Source organism: Myotis lucifugus, unplaced genomic scaffold (assembly GCF_000147115.1).
Source record: "Myotis lucifugus unplaced genomic scaffold, Myoluc2.0 scaffold_23, whole genome shotgun sequence".
NCBI lineage: Eukaryota > Metazoa > Chordata > Mammalia > Chiroptera > Vespertilionidae > Myotis > Myotis lucifugus.
Window position 1 is genome coordinate 4,259,984 of NW_005871071.1, and position 15,171 is coordinate 4,275,154.

The 15,171-nt window shown below is 38.2% G+C and overlaps 1 protein-coding gene across 1 annotated transcript in view; it reads left to right on the plus strand.

The window, feature by feature from the left end:
• WDR72 (WD repeat domain 72) overlaps positions 1–15,171 on the plus strand; it is a 181,897-nt gene that overhangs the window by 76,979 nt on the left and 89,747 nt on the right. Inside the window, 3 exon segments of the mRNA XM_023751593.1 lie at positions 8,317–9,034; positions 9,037–9,114; positions 12,060–12,158. Of these exon segments, the coding sequence (XP_023607361.1) occupies positions 8,317–9,034; positions 9,037–9,114; positions 12,060–12,158 (895 nt within the window).

A 15,171-nucleotide genomic window follows, 5' to 3' on the forward strand; every position in this document is an offset into this window, starting at 1 on the left:
AAATGCTGAACTCTTACGGTATAACAAAATGACATATAGATCACGCTTGGTTGAAGTGTGTTTTGAACAACCTTGGTGGAGCACATTCTACAATTGAACCAACATTTTGAAAGTTTCACCTTGAAATTCTATTTCAAAGAATTTTTAAGAGAACCAGGAAAGTGGTCTATGATTTTAGGCACAGGTGTGTTCAGAGAAGGGATAGAAAACAGTGGTTTCATTTGTGACTATGGAGAAATGGCTTATTTATAGAACACTTTTGTTCTTTTCCAAATTACCCCAGCCTCTGCATCAATAAGATTTTGAAGAGACATAGTTCAAAGTCAAGGCAATGATATCGGAATATCCCAGGAGCCAAGAGTGGGGGCGCCCCGAGTGAAGCTCTGGGCCGATCGGAGCCCCCTGACAAAAGCAATCTGTTACGGAGCAGGTTGACTCTTGACTGACCCTGTAATTAGGTGCTTAAATGGGCCAGTGTTGTGAGACACTTATTTCTCACTTAGGCGACAGTTTTTTAAGTGAATTTCTCTGGTCACACAGAGGTTAGAGATGGGTTTACGGAAAAGTGCAGAACTAACACCCAAAGGCCGAATTCCAAGTTATTGTAAACAAAAGTGAACTTAATAATGATTTTTAAAAATGTGCCCAGTTTTATTTGTTATTTTTCAAGAAGACCTGGAATAACATATTCAATCACTATGTTTCAGTACTTTATAGTTACTAGAGAAAGCCATGGACTCAGTACGTTTACCCTCAATGAATATGTGACTCAGCTTATTCAGCACTTTTAGGCTCAATAAAGTATTTTGTAAAAATCCTCATATTCTATGTAATCTTACCAGAACAAATTTTGCTGATGTCATGCACTGAGATTGAGGCAGGCTCAGTTTTTTAGAGATTGCAGACGATGAAAATAAGGATACTTATACATATGATGATGACAGAAGGGGGGAAAATCATGTCATGAGACATCCAAGGAAAAAGCAAGGTTACAGTTAGAAGGGGGCATTAGAAAAGGTTTATGAGGTTAAGTCAATTGGGGGAAATGAGCTTTCTTTCTTTCTTTTTTTAAAATAGATTTTTATTGATTTCAGAGAGGAAGGGAGAGGGAGAGAGATAGAAACATCAATGATGAGAGAGAATCAATGATGAGAGAGAATCAATGATTGGCTGCCTCCTGCACACCCCCCACTGGGGATCAAGCCCGCAACCCGGGCACATGCCCTTTACTGGAATCGAACCTGGGACTCTTCAGTCCGCAGGCCGACGCTCTATCCACTGAGCCAAACCAGCTAGGGCAAAATGAGCTTTCTTTAAGGGTAGAATTTCTGTTGATGGTGTTAGGGCATTCTCAATGTGAGAAGATACACAGAGGCAGAGAAATCAGAAAAGGCTGAGAGGCCAAGACAAACTATCAACAGCAGAGGAGTCAGGCAGCAGTGCCAAGTACCGATTGCAGTTAGGAGAGAAGGCTGGGAAAGTATTCGAGTGAGAGGAACTAGACTGTCAGCTGCATGCTGCAGGGACTCTGTCTTGCTCACCATTGAGTCTTTCACACATGGCACAGCAGGCAGCACATAGATGTTTAGTAAACATTGGATGGATGGATGGATGACTGAATGATTGATAAAATGTTAAGGTGAGGACTTGGTGTGAGAGGCATTGAAGAAAGAGAGAACTTAAGAAGAGAGGAGGGAAGAATGCTATCCAGATTTAAGCCTGGGAGAATGCTGCCAGGCGTGTCAGGAGACGGAGTAGACTTTCTTAGCTGTGAGGTGGTGTTGCAGTAACCATGGTTTAATAAGCATGTTTTAGAGCACAAATAATACCTTCTTGGTAGTTAGAAAATTTTATGACTTTTCAATACGTTTCCCTGTAATTTGGTGAAAAGCATTGGCAAACAGAAAAATGTGATGAGTAGACAATATAAAATCCTGATCACAAATCTAGAAGGCTATCTGTTGTACCAGTGACTGCCACTTTTCCTGACTTCCAGGGCCATGTTTAAATAAGCCTTTACCATGATGCAATGGAGTAGAAAGGTCATGGTTCCTGGTGTCATTTTTCCGGTTTAGGAGAATCCTCTGTTGTCTGACTGGAAGGACAGGAAAGCCCTGCTGGTCTGGACATTAGACCTGGGCATCTCTCTCCTATTCCGTACGGCACAGAGGACATCAGGCAGTGACGGATCTGCCTTTAGGGAGCCCCCACGGTGGTGCTGAACTTTCCTCATCTCACCCCTAAAAAAGACCCTGTCTAATGTTACAGTAAGAGATTGGACATACATAGCTTCAGAATTATTCCTAGCTTTTTGTTGGTGATGTGAGGCTGAAGTTTACTCTTACTCCTTTTAGTCTTCAAGGGAAACAAACGGCTTTCATTAGTGTTGTTTTTCTGGTTGTGTAGGAGATATAAGGTCTTATGAGTTTTCTTAAATACTACTATTTGTAAAATCATTGATTTTAGAAGTAGCCAAAAGAATCAGACGTGAATCCTGCTCTCAAGTAAGTCATACCAGAAGATAGAGGCTATCATTCCTGGATTGAAGTTGCCTCCTTTTTTGGGGAAGATTAAATTTCATGGATGAAAATGTTCATGACTAAGGCTACAAGTGAATTGCTAAAGAGTTGAGAGAGGAGAGAGAGAATATGGGACTGGAGTGGGTGAAAATGCAAACCATAGGAGGTCGGATTTGGGCTAGAGCTTGAGACTAGGAGGATGCTGTTAAGGTAACAAGTAGAGGCAAAGACTCACATGTGAGAATGACAGACACGTGGGAGGGTCAGTTAGAGAAACCTGATCAAATGCCGGAGGAGGGTGGTAAACTTAGCCAGGAAAGGGAGAAAGGACTTGACTGGACACCAGAACCTGTCTAATGAATGGGGAGGGGCCTTTATGTTAAAAAGGGAGGAGGGTTTGGCTCTGATTTTATATGTAACCAGTTCATTAGTGAATATGTTCATGTAAGGATGACTCTTCCGTATACATCACAGTGAATCTGCTCATTAAATAAATGCTTAGCTAATGAGGACTCCTTATATGTCTTAGACGTGACAAATAAGAAATATTATTCCAGTCTTTGAAAACTTTGAGTGGATACTGTCATCTGAAGAATCAGAAAAAATAGACTTGAAACACTGACTTGGTTATTTACCATATAGGTAATTGTGAACAAGTTAGTTCTCTGTTCGTTATTTTCCCTTCATTAGAGGGGAGGGGATCAGATTAGATCATTTTTAAACTCTTCTTGCTCTAGCATAACTAAATATGTAAATGTTTTTGCAGCTATTATCTATGTTTTCTCACTTAGTATTTAAATATTTGTACTAGGTATTGTACAAAGTCACAAAAGTGAGATGAAGGTAGCAACAGTTTTACCACATGTGTTTTATGGTTGTGGTAGGTTGGGCAGGTGAAATCCTAACAACAAACTCAGTGGGGGAATCCACTGTGTTTTCAGAAAGAAGTTTTATCAGAACGTGGTGTGAGTGCATTTCTACCTCCAAAAGCAGGGGGTAAAACCAGCCAAGTTTAACAATTTTGTCTGTCTGAGTCAGACAGAACAGGAAGAGGTGCAAGCTGAACACAGTAGAATGAAAGGGAAAAAAATAAATAGTCTCTCTCTCTCTCTCTCTCTCTCTCTCTCTCTCTCTCTCTATATATATATATATATATATATATATATATATATATAATCTTCAGACCTATAACATTTTTTTCCTATAAACTTCTGAGCCTTTTGTTGTTCCTTGTTATATGTATATTGCCTTGTTGAGAGTTTGTATTTTGTGTTGTTAACTTCAGTTTTACTGGTCATTTATTCTTGAATCTTGTGGGGAGTAGAGAAGTAATGTCTGCCCACTGGCCATCTGGGATTCTACTTGCTGACTTTCTGATTCAGAAGCTTTTCCCAAAGTATGTGTACTCCACAGCTCAGCTCTGTGTGCCTCTTCCTCCTGGCCACCTGCTGTTCATAGCATTCACATGTAGCTATGTCAGTACCCCTTTCCTCCCAGCCTCACCAACGGTCAGAGGTTGGAGTGGAAGGCTGTCCTTTCCTGCTCCCCGTGAGCTCTCAAGATTGTAAAGGCCTCCTCTCCTGCCTCAACCTGGGACTTCAGAGAGTAGGACTCAAAGTGATGTGATACTAGGCAAAAGACCAGCACCTTCTCTAAGAGCCTGAACAGCACATTTTGGGTAATTATCTATAAGGCAATCAGAGAGCATTCTGTATATAACATGTGAACTAATACAATTTATATTTAACCCTTACATTAAAAATTTTCTAAATTAAACTTATTGGAGTGACATTGGTTAATAAGAGTATAAGTCTCAATTATTTTCAGTGACATACATTAAATGAAATACTTATATTCTTATATTTAATAATTTGTTCTAGACTTTTTTATTACAACTATATTGATGAATGTCTCTAAAATTCTTCTGTTATAATGATGGTTTAGATATGCTTTATCATTGTAGAGGTAATATAATCATATTTATATTTTTGTAGAACATTATTCAGTCATGACTTAGCAGCAGGATACTTTTAATAGAATTCTTGTCTGAGGAATGTATTTTATATAGATAACATAAATATAAATAAGCATAAGATTTACTATACCCTTTTCTAGACATTAATAAATATTGTATATGCCCAATCTATAATAATAAAAGCATAATATGCTAATTAGACTGGACGTCCTTCTGGATGACCTTACGGACAAAGCCAGGGCTGCTAGGGAAGGTCCCAGTTGCCTGCTGGAGGCTGGAGGCTGAAGGGAGCCTGGGTCCTGGTTGCCTGCCAGTGGCTGGAGGGAAGCCTGGGTCCTGTGTGCCAGAGGGAAGCCGGTGTTGGCAGCCAGAGGAAGAAAGGCCTACTCTTGCACGAATTTCATGCATGGAGCCTCTAGTCCAGCCGTGGGCAAACTACGGCCCGCAGGCCAGATCTGGCCCGTTTGAAATGAATAAAACTAAAAAAAAAGAGACTTTACCCTTTTATGTAATGATGTTTACTTTGAATTTATATTAGTTCACACAAACACTCCATCCATGCTTTTGTTCCGGCCCTCCGGTCCAGTTTAAGAACCCACTGTGGCCCTCGAGTCAAAAAGTTTGCCCACCCCTGCTCTAGTCTATCCTATATAATAAAAGGCTAATATGCAAATCGACCAAATGGCAGAATGACCGGTCGCTATGACATGCACTGACCACCAGAAGCAGATGCTCAACACAGGAGCTGCCCCCTGGTGGTCAGTGTTCTCCCACAGGGGGAGTGCCACTCAGCCAGAAGCCCTGAGCTGTGCTCATCGCTGGTGAGTGCAGCGGTGGTGGCGGAAGCCCCACCTCCATGGCAGTGCTAAGGATGTCTGACTGACGGTTTAGGTCCACTCGTGGGGAGTGGGCCTAAGCCGTCAGTCAGACATCCCTAGAGGGCTCCTGGACTGCGAGAGGGAGCAGGCTGGGCTGAGGGACCCCCCCCCCCCCCCCACCGAGTGCACAAATTTTGTTCACCGGGCCTCTAGTAATACAGTATATAAGAACTTAAGAATTAATATTATGGGCATTTATAGTTATTCTTTGTTACTTATGTCAAAATAATGGTAAATACTCTTTTTAAAGTTGTTTGATGACATGACTTTAACAATATACTCACTGCTTTTTATTTTTTTTTATTTTTATTTTTTAAATATATTTTATTGATTTTTTACAGAGAGGAAGGGAGAAGGATAGAGAGTTAGGAACATCAATGAGAGAGAAACATCGATCAGCTGCCTCTTGCCCACCCCCTACTGGGGATGCGCCTGCAACCAAGGTACATGCCCTTGACTGGAATCGAACATGGGACCCTTCAGTCCGCAGGCCAAAGCTCTATCCACTGAGCCAAACCAGTTAGGGCAACTCACTGCTTTTTAAAAGAAAAAAAATTCAGTGATGATAGGCTAGAGTTATAATATTTCATCATTTTAGTATAATAAAATATAAGAATGTTTTATATTTATAATCTAATAGAATTGTTTCCAAATGGGAAACAATGCTGTAGTATGCTAAATACATTTGGAGTAGCATTTATGATTTGAAAAGAATGTAAAATGTCCAGTTGCTCCTGAGGCTTATGGGACCATATTTCAGGGCAGATGTGTTCACAGCAGTGCCATGGGCCTATTGTGGCTGTGTGGACCACCAAATAAGAAGATGAAACCCGACCAGGCAATGTGTGGTGTTTCTAGAGTCATTGCTATGATTTTCATTGGCTCAGTAATTGAGGAAGTTCGATACTACAGCCAGAGAAGATGATAGCTTTAGGAAAGTAGAAGTTTATGGGAGGGCTAAACGCATGGCTTATGTATTTCTTATATGCATTAGACATTTCATAATAAGATATGTAAGAAACTCTTTTTACTAAATGAATAGGTAATGAATGGTATTACTATCTTAATTTCACTTCTTGATTACTACTGGTTATAAACATTTTTCATATTTTAATTTTAATGTTATTCTTTGTGAATTGCTATTGATGCCATTTGTCCATTTTCAGTCTGTATAGTTTTTATTTTTGGTTTTCAGAAATTATTTATTAATAATTATACTAATCCTTACACTATCTTATTGGTAGAAAAAAATGTGTTTTTGTCCGAGGAATAGGATTGTATAAAACCAAAACCCATTCTGGACTTTTATCTTTAAAAATTTTTAATGGTTTGTTTTTCAAATTTTCTTTTTTTGATTATAAACTAAATGTCATCAGTGGAAAAAAAATCCAAAACCTAAATTTAAAAAACCCTAACATATAGCGATTATTTTAACTTCTCTTTCTAATTAAGTTATTAACATTTTAGTGCATGTCCTTCATGAATATAAATGTACATATTATATGTATAAATTTATATGTCAATATGTAAAAATATCAATACATTCATACACACATGGCTTTATTAGAAGGGTATTATTTCTCTGCCTTATAGAACACATTTTTCCCAGTAAATAGAGTTTTACACCATTATTTCAAAGTATTTGAATGGTATGCTATTAAATACACATGCTAATTATTTATTCAACAAATATTTATTAAGACACTAATAGTGGCCCAGCTGGCATGGTAAAGTGGTTGAGTGTCAACATATGAACCAGGAGGTCATGTTTGATTCCTGGTCAGGGCACATGCCCGGATTGTGGGCTCGATCCCCAGCCCTCTCCCTCTACCTTCCTCTCTGAAATCAATTGATGTTTCTATTTCCCTCTCCCTCTACCTTCCTCTCTGAAATCAATTTTCTTTAAAATACCCTAATAATGCTGTAGAGGAGCACTGGGAATAGAGCAACATACAAAACTCCTACAAAGGTGAAGTTTGAATGCTATTGGAGAAAATATACAGTAAACAAATAAATATTGTATATAATATAAGTACTAGGAAGAAAGAAAAAAAGGAAGATGATAGAAAGTAGTAGGTTGGCATGAGGGGATGAAGTACTTTAGGAAGGCCTTTTCAAGGAGCAGGAACCTCACTGAAGTATGGGATCCCCCATGCCAGCCGTGGGCAAACTACGGCCCGCGGGCCGGATCCGGCCCGTGTGAAATGAATAAAACTAAAAAAAAAAAAAAAAGACCGTACCCTTTTATGTAATGATGTTTACTTTGAATTTATATTAGTTCACACAAACACTCCATCCATGCTTTTGTTCCGGCCCTCCGGTCCAGTTTAAGAACCCATTGTGGCCCTCGAGTCAAAAAGTTTGCCCACCCTTGCCCCATGCCAATATTTAGGGCAAAATCATTGTAGGCAGAGAAAGAACAAGGTGTACCTTTTAAAAAAATAAAAACAATTTGACATTGATTAACATTTAGATTACCTCCAACTATTTAAAAATTTAAATAAAATGTTAAACAAGTTTGGAGAGACCATTCTTCTTAAAGATTTTCTAAATTTTTACATGTATTCTAACTGTTCTCCTTAATTTTCAAACTTATTTTTCCACTGTTGTATGTCTTCATAACCATACTGATAGGAAGATGTGAAAGTGTATATGAAAGGATGTCAATCTAATGCCATAATATTCCATGGGTTCTAGTTTATATTTTTTAAAAGAAAAACAAAAGTTTAAGAAAGAAAAAAATGGTTTAAGTATATTAGAATATAGAATGTTTAGAGAGGAATTTTTATAAGTAATACAAAAATTAAAATGACTTGCCATTACTTGTACTGCTACTTAATACTTTCTGTTTATGCCATTTTAACCCCATGGGACCTTTAGTAAAATCACTTAAAAATAAGGACTTCAGTATATAAAGTTTTGTGTTTCTTTCAATCTCCTTCAGGTTGCTGATGCCAAGTCTTTCTCAGGTCCTTTTAATGTCTTGCCTGTGAAGACAAAATGGAGTAACATTGGCTTTCATATCCTTCTGTTTGACTTGGAAAACCTTGTTGAACTTCTGCTGTCAACGCCAGTCTGCGACAGTGACCCTCCCAATTCATTCTATGGCAGTGAGATCCTGAGAAGAGCCAAAAGTACAGTTGAGAAGAAAACATTGACGCTGAAAAGAAATAAAACTGCCTGTGGTTCTCTCTCAGCAGAGGCACAAGCCAAGCCTGTGAGTGAAGCCCCAGCCCAAGGAGATAATTCCATCGTGGTCTTAGAAGAATATGATGGAATTAAAAGGCAGAAGAAAATGAAGAGCTCCAAAAAGACACACCCTAAGCCATCAAGAAAATTTGATGCCAACCTCATAATAGATGCAGCCAAATTGCTCCTATCTTGCCTTTTGCCGTGGGGAGTGGATAAAGAATTAGATAACCTCTGCATTAAGCATCTCAACATTTTGAAGCTTCAGGGTCCCGTGTCTTTAGGACTTGCTTCAAATGAAGATCACTTCTCGCTGATGCTGCCAGGTTGGGATTTATGCAATGCCGAAGTGAAGAAAGACTACTCAAAAGTCAATTTGTTTTCCAGAAAAGTGTTGGAATTGTCAAACAAATACACATCCACTCTTCCAAATCAAGCTGGGATGCCAAGAGGACTGGAAAATAATTGTGACGCTACACTATAATTTATTTATTGAGAAGACTATTTTTAGTTAACAAGTTAGTTAACATGCCTGTAGACTTGGCATATGGAATTGATAGGAATTGATAGGTAAGGCATGCCTAGAGATTTTGACTATTCTTATTTGGGATATTTTAAAAATTATCATTATTTGTTGTATTCAACTCTCCTTTTCTTCATTTACACGAAGAATGAATATGCAACAACTCCTTTAGCTCCAAACACATTTAAAAAAACCTTTCTTTTAATTTTTGGGATTGGAGGATAATTTGAGCAGTAAATTTGTTTTAAAATATATTTGTTCAACAAATAACCCTTGTTCTCATAATATGTGCCAGGAAAATCAGAGTGCTGGATGCTGAATGATTCAATAAATAGATAGATGATACATACATACATACAACCTTGAAATACATTGCAGTTGCTATGAATTAAATATGAACAAAGAAATTTAAGTAATCGCCTATAATGATATGTTTTATATATCACTAGAGGCCTGATGCACAAAATTCATGCAAGGGCTTTGGCTCCGGCCCCCACCCGCTGCAGCAGCCAGGGGCCTCTGCCGCCTCTGCCGTGGCCCCCAACCGCTGTGGCTTTGTCCAGAAGGAATGACGTCCAGAAGGATGTCCGGTCTAATTAGCATATTACGCTTTTAGTATTATAGATAAGGAAAGGAAAAATTTGAAAATTTCATTCCTCAAATCCCACCATTAAATGTATACTTTGGCATTTTAAAATAGAAGGGACCATCAGTAATTTGTAGAAAGTACAGTTTAGTAATAATAACTGTTGTTTTTTTAGTGCTTAGTATCTGCTGGTCACCATGGAAGCCCTTTACATACATGATTTTATTTAGTATGCACAGCAAAGCTGTGCTACAGGCCCTATTATTTCGCTCATTGTATAGGTGACGATATTAAGGCTCATGAAGAGAAGATACCAACCCCAAGATTAATTCAGCTTCTTGGAGTCTGATTCAGGGCTGAGTACCAGTCTCATTCCAAAGCCTGATTAATCACTCACTTTGACTCTGAATGTCTACCCTCTCCCACTGCTAAAATGCAATGCAGTTTTTCATAGTCTGATATTAGAAGATTTAATTCAATTCATCAGCCTATAGGGGAAATATACATAAATTTCTCATTTGGGTATGAGCTCATTTAAGTGATAAAAATAATGCACATGAAATACATAGAAACCATTGAAGTAAAATAATAAAAAAACAACAACTAGAAAAAACATTTGTAATACAGGTGTTTTAGGTGGTCTGTGTAAAGAGAATAATTAGTGTGAGATAAAAGCATCTAGAAAGCCTTCCCAGAAGAGATGCTGTTTGAACTACCCAATACATGGTGGTAAGTGGTCCTTGACATTTATGTTCTTTGATAAGAGCTCAATTCAACAAATACCTGTGCCAGGCACTGTATAATGGCCAGAGTTCCTGCCCTCAGTGGACTTAGAGTCTGTTAGCAAAGCAAGTCCCTATGGATTATGCAGGATTCAGTATTATACTTCCTTCCATTATAGTGCTACTGGGTTTTCCATGTTCTGTTCATAGCCCTAACAATGAGAAAACAGACTGGTAAATTTTAGTTCTTTACTATCCTCTATTTTCTTTCTTTCTTTCATTTATTTATTTATTTATTTATTTATTTATTTATAAGAATTCAGATAGGCTTCATTTACTTTTCTTTCTATTACTAAGAAAATTACATAGTACCTAAAGTCTGGTTAAAAATAAAATGCAGGCAGCCAGGAGCCCGAAAACCCAGGAATTCATCCTGATTTTATTGTTAACTAGCCATGTGCCTTTGTACTAGTCACTTAACCCATCTGGGCCTTGCTTTCCTCATTTTTAAAATGAGGTGGGTGGGATAGGTGATCATTAAGATTTCTTCAAATTATTAAAAATTTGGGCTGCTACAAAAGTATATTTGTTTGCCTGATTGTGATCCCACAGAGCAGGTGAGGGACTTAGTTATTGTTTGTCAGAGGTGTTTATTCTGTGTTTGTTCCTGATTACCAAGTACGGGGTACAGGATGTGTCTCAGGCCCACTAGGGGAGATGATAGACTGGCACTAGGCCTTCCCTTAAAATCAGTAGCACAGCCCTGGCTGAGTGTCTAAGTTGGAACATCATCCCATACACTGAAAGGCTGTGAGTTTGATCCCCGGCCAGCACATGTACAGGAGGCAACTGATCCATGTTTCTCTCTATCTCTCTCTCTAAAATCAATTTAAAAAGCCATATCCTCAGGTAAGGATAAAAAAAACTTGTTAGCACACATTAGCAAATTCTTTATAGAATTCTTAATTTAAACATTATCCAATGGAGGTGTCAGGATTAGAGACTGCTACCCTCAATCAGTCGCTTCAGATTTGATATTTTGTTAGAGACTGCATGTCCTTTGGCAGGAAATCAAAATAATGTGCATTAGATGTGTCACCAGATCCTTCCAACAAGTTTGACCATTTCACTAACATTTCCCTGTGGTTGTGAAGGTTGAGAAGTCCTTGTCTGCTGAACAATCGGGTGCATGATGTAGCTGGATGTTAAGGAAACAGCTAACTACCTCTGAGCACACACTTGGGCAGTCTCTGAAAGCTGCTGAGTCACTGCATTGGAGCACAGCCTGCCTTCCTCACGTCCCCACGGCACCTGGGGAGAAATCTTTGGCTGATGGCAACATATTAGGATTAAAAATAAATGTTTATTTTGCATTAGCCACAAATTGCATGACCTAAATTAGCAAGACCCCTTCTGTAAAAGTAGATCACAAGACAATACTGATAAACTAAAATTCAGAATTCAGTTGGGATTAAGGTGTTAGGTAGGAGAAATATGAGGGAATAAGATTCATCAAAGAGATTAATGTGGAAGACGTTGCTAAAAATAATTTGTGTTCACTTCCCAAATTTGTTAAATTGGTCATACACTCATATGTTTCATTTATTTAATCTATTTTTCAAAATATTTTTATATATTTTCAATAATATACTTTAAATCTTTTTTTTTCAATAGCTCTTTCAAAATGGATTCTGTGCATAACAAAGTGAAAAGTCCTGGGAATGATATTTTGCATATTTCAAGCTTCTACAGTTACTTAAGAAATGGTAAAGTTACAGATATAGTCTGTTTTGTTTTGTTTTTATTTCTATGACATAAAATAACTAGTATTTCTATAACTGAATAGCACTCTAGAGTTTAGAATAAGCAATGTGTCTTTTTATTATATTATTTAGTCTGCATTTCACATGGTTATATTTTTGTATTCTGCCAATATTGAAATATATGTGAACATTTTAAAAAGTATATCTTTTTTAAAATTAGCCTTATGCATGTCTTCTTTTTTAAATACTATTATTTTTTTATTGATTTCAGAGAGGAAGGGAGAGGGAGAGATAGAAACATCAATGATGAGAGAAAATCATTGATTGGCTGCCTCCTGCACGCCCCCCACTGGGGATCAAGCCAGCAACCAGGGCAAGTGATCTTGACTGGAATCAAACTCAGGACCCTTCAGTCCGAAGGCCGAAGTTCTATCCACTGAGCAAACCAGCTAGGGCACATCAGTATCTTTATTACCACATAAGTGATTATTTCACTAGAGAATGTTAGAGCTATTTCAGAAGTCATATAATGGTCCTTGAAATCTGTGACAATCTTGCTCTTTAGATTCATCCAAAAACCTGCTTCTTCACATCTCTGACATCTCAGTAAGTGGCAATTCTATCCTTCCAGTTGTTAAGGCCAAAAACTTTGAGGCCATTTTGACGTTTCCCTTTCTCTCACACTCCAGATCTAACCTTTTAGTAATCACCTTGGTTCTACCTTCAGAATATATCCCAGGTTTTGACTGCTTCTCTCCACTACAGAACCACCCTTCATGATCCTTAATCACCTCTTGCCTTGATGACCACAGAGGCCTCCTAACCACCCCTCTGCTCCTATTTTTCATTCCTATATTCTATTCCCAACCAGGCAACCAGAGTGACCTATTAGAAACAAAGTCAGAACCTCATGCTTCTGCTTAAAAACCTTTCAGTGGCTTCTGTGTCACTCTGAATAAAAGCCACAGTGTTTAGGATAACTCACAAGGCCCTATATAGAGAAAAACCTATATAACCTGGCTTTTCTGCCTACATCATTGCTCACACTCCCAACTGACCTCATCTCTTTATACTCATTTCCTGCTTCCCATAGTCCAGCTACACTGGTCTTTTTACTCAGACCCAAACATGACAGGCAGGTCTAAGGGCCTTTGTATTGGCTGTTTTCTCTGCCTGGAATTCTTTCCCCAGATTCCAGAGGTCAGCCTGCTGCCCCTCACCTCCACCACACATCCTTCAATTCTTGCTCAAATGCCATTTCATCAATGAGGGTGTCATCCCTTCTCCCAGCAACCCACCCCTTTCCCTATTTTACTGTTTTACTACCTGACATACTATATATCTTTTTTTAAATTTGTCATCCACGTCTGGCTAGTAAAATGTAAGTTCCATAGGTTTTCCTTTTCTTTTTATGACAGCTTTATGCACTGATATGTTCCCAGTTCCTAGAGCAATGCCTGCAAAGAATTAGGTAAATATGCTTAAATTAATGGATGAATAGTTAAAAGGAACAGTGGTTTTGGAGATAGCTAAGGTTCAAGATCCAGTTCTGCCACTTACTGTTTCTGTAACTTTACTTCTTCAAAAGGTGTATTTACTGCATTTGTAAAGTTGGAATAATAGTGTGCATGTTGCCCCCAAAGTCATATAGTATATTGTTGCTACATTGGAATGGCCTGAACAGCAACACATGCGGACCCTCATAGGGCTATTGAAAAGAATATTTAGGATATTTTAGAGTGGGAGTTTATTAATAGCTTCAGTTACTGAGTGACTGGTATTTTGAAAGAATTATGCTAATGATTTTGCATATATTATCTCAATTAATATATAAAGGACACTATATGGTAGAAGGAACTATCTCTGTTTTACCCTTAGAGAAACGGGAGGTCAGGGAACTTAGATGACTTACTTATCGCCATAAGCACAGGGGCCAGATTCTAGTCCAACTCTGATTCCAAATCCCTTGCTCTTTCCAGTATGTCAGGCCTCTTCTCACATCTAAGATTACTAGTAATGTTCTCCCTATATGGCCCCATTCTGGGTTGCCTATTTTTTCCTTCGGTAGTAGTTCTTGTTAGGGTATATCTTCTTGTTTTCATTTTTTTTTTATTAGACTAGGAAATGGATTGGAATTTGAGGCATAACATAGGTGGTTTCTGCAGAGACCAAGAGACTTGCTAACCAGAGCCAGGGAGCCCCAGGCTTTCCTGTGGCTGCCGAACCAAACAGCCCGAGCAACTAGTGCTATTACTGATGCATCCCTGATGTTTAGAGTTGGCCTTTATAGCATTTACAACCCAGTGAGGTAATAAGGAAATGTTGTTGTGTGTTTTAATAATTGAAAGATGAGAGGTAGAGGGAAAGGAGGATTTACTTCGTGCTATTAATTCTATAATCAACGCCTGAAGAATAAAATTACACTGTGGCACTCATTCTAAAGGGTTGACAGGAACCCATACCCACTTCTGTCAGCAAGAATGGTGACTAGCTAACAGTGGTAAACCTGGGATGTTTTCTTTTTATCTTTCCCCCTTAAGTTGCAATTAATTCTTTAACTCACTGACATTGCCAAGAAAAGTTGGCTCTCATTTCCACCTCATATTAAAATTTAATGTCACATTAAAGTGCACTGTGAAGTACCCCCTGATGCCAGTAAGCAGTTACAGTTGAGACCAATACTTCGCTTTGATGGTAGAATCACAAGGTCAACAAAAGGAGAGAGATCAAAAAAGTGTCCTCTTACCTGCTGTGCTCATGAAGAACTGGAAAATATGACTTCAAAATCATAGTGCTCTCTCATACTTGCATGTTTTATGCCCTGATCTTGGTCATTTCAAATTCACATTATATGTTCCATCAGGAAAAATAATGATATTAATGAGTTATAAGTTTCTTTTTTTTTTTTTTTTTAAATATATTTTATTGATTTTTCACAGAGAGGAAGGGAGAGAGATAGAGAGAGTTAGAAACATCGATGAGAGAGAAACATCGATCAGCTGCCCCTTGCACATCC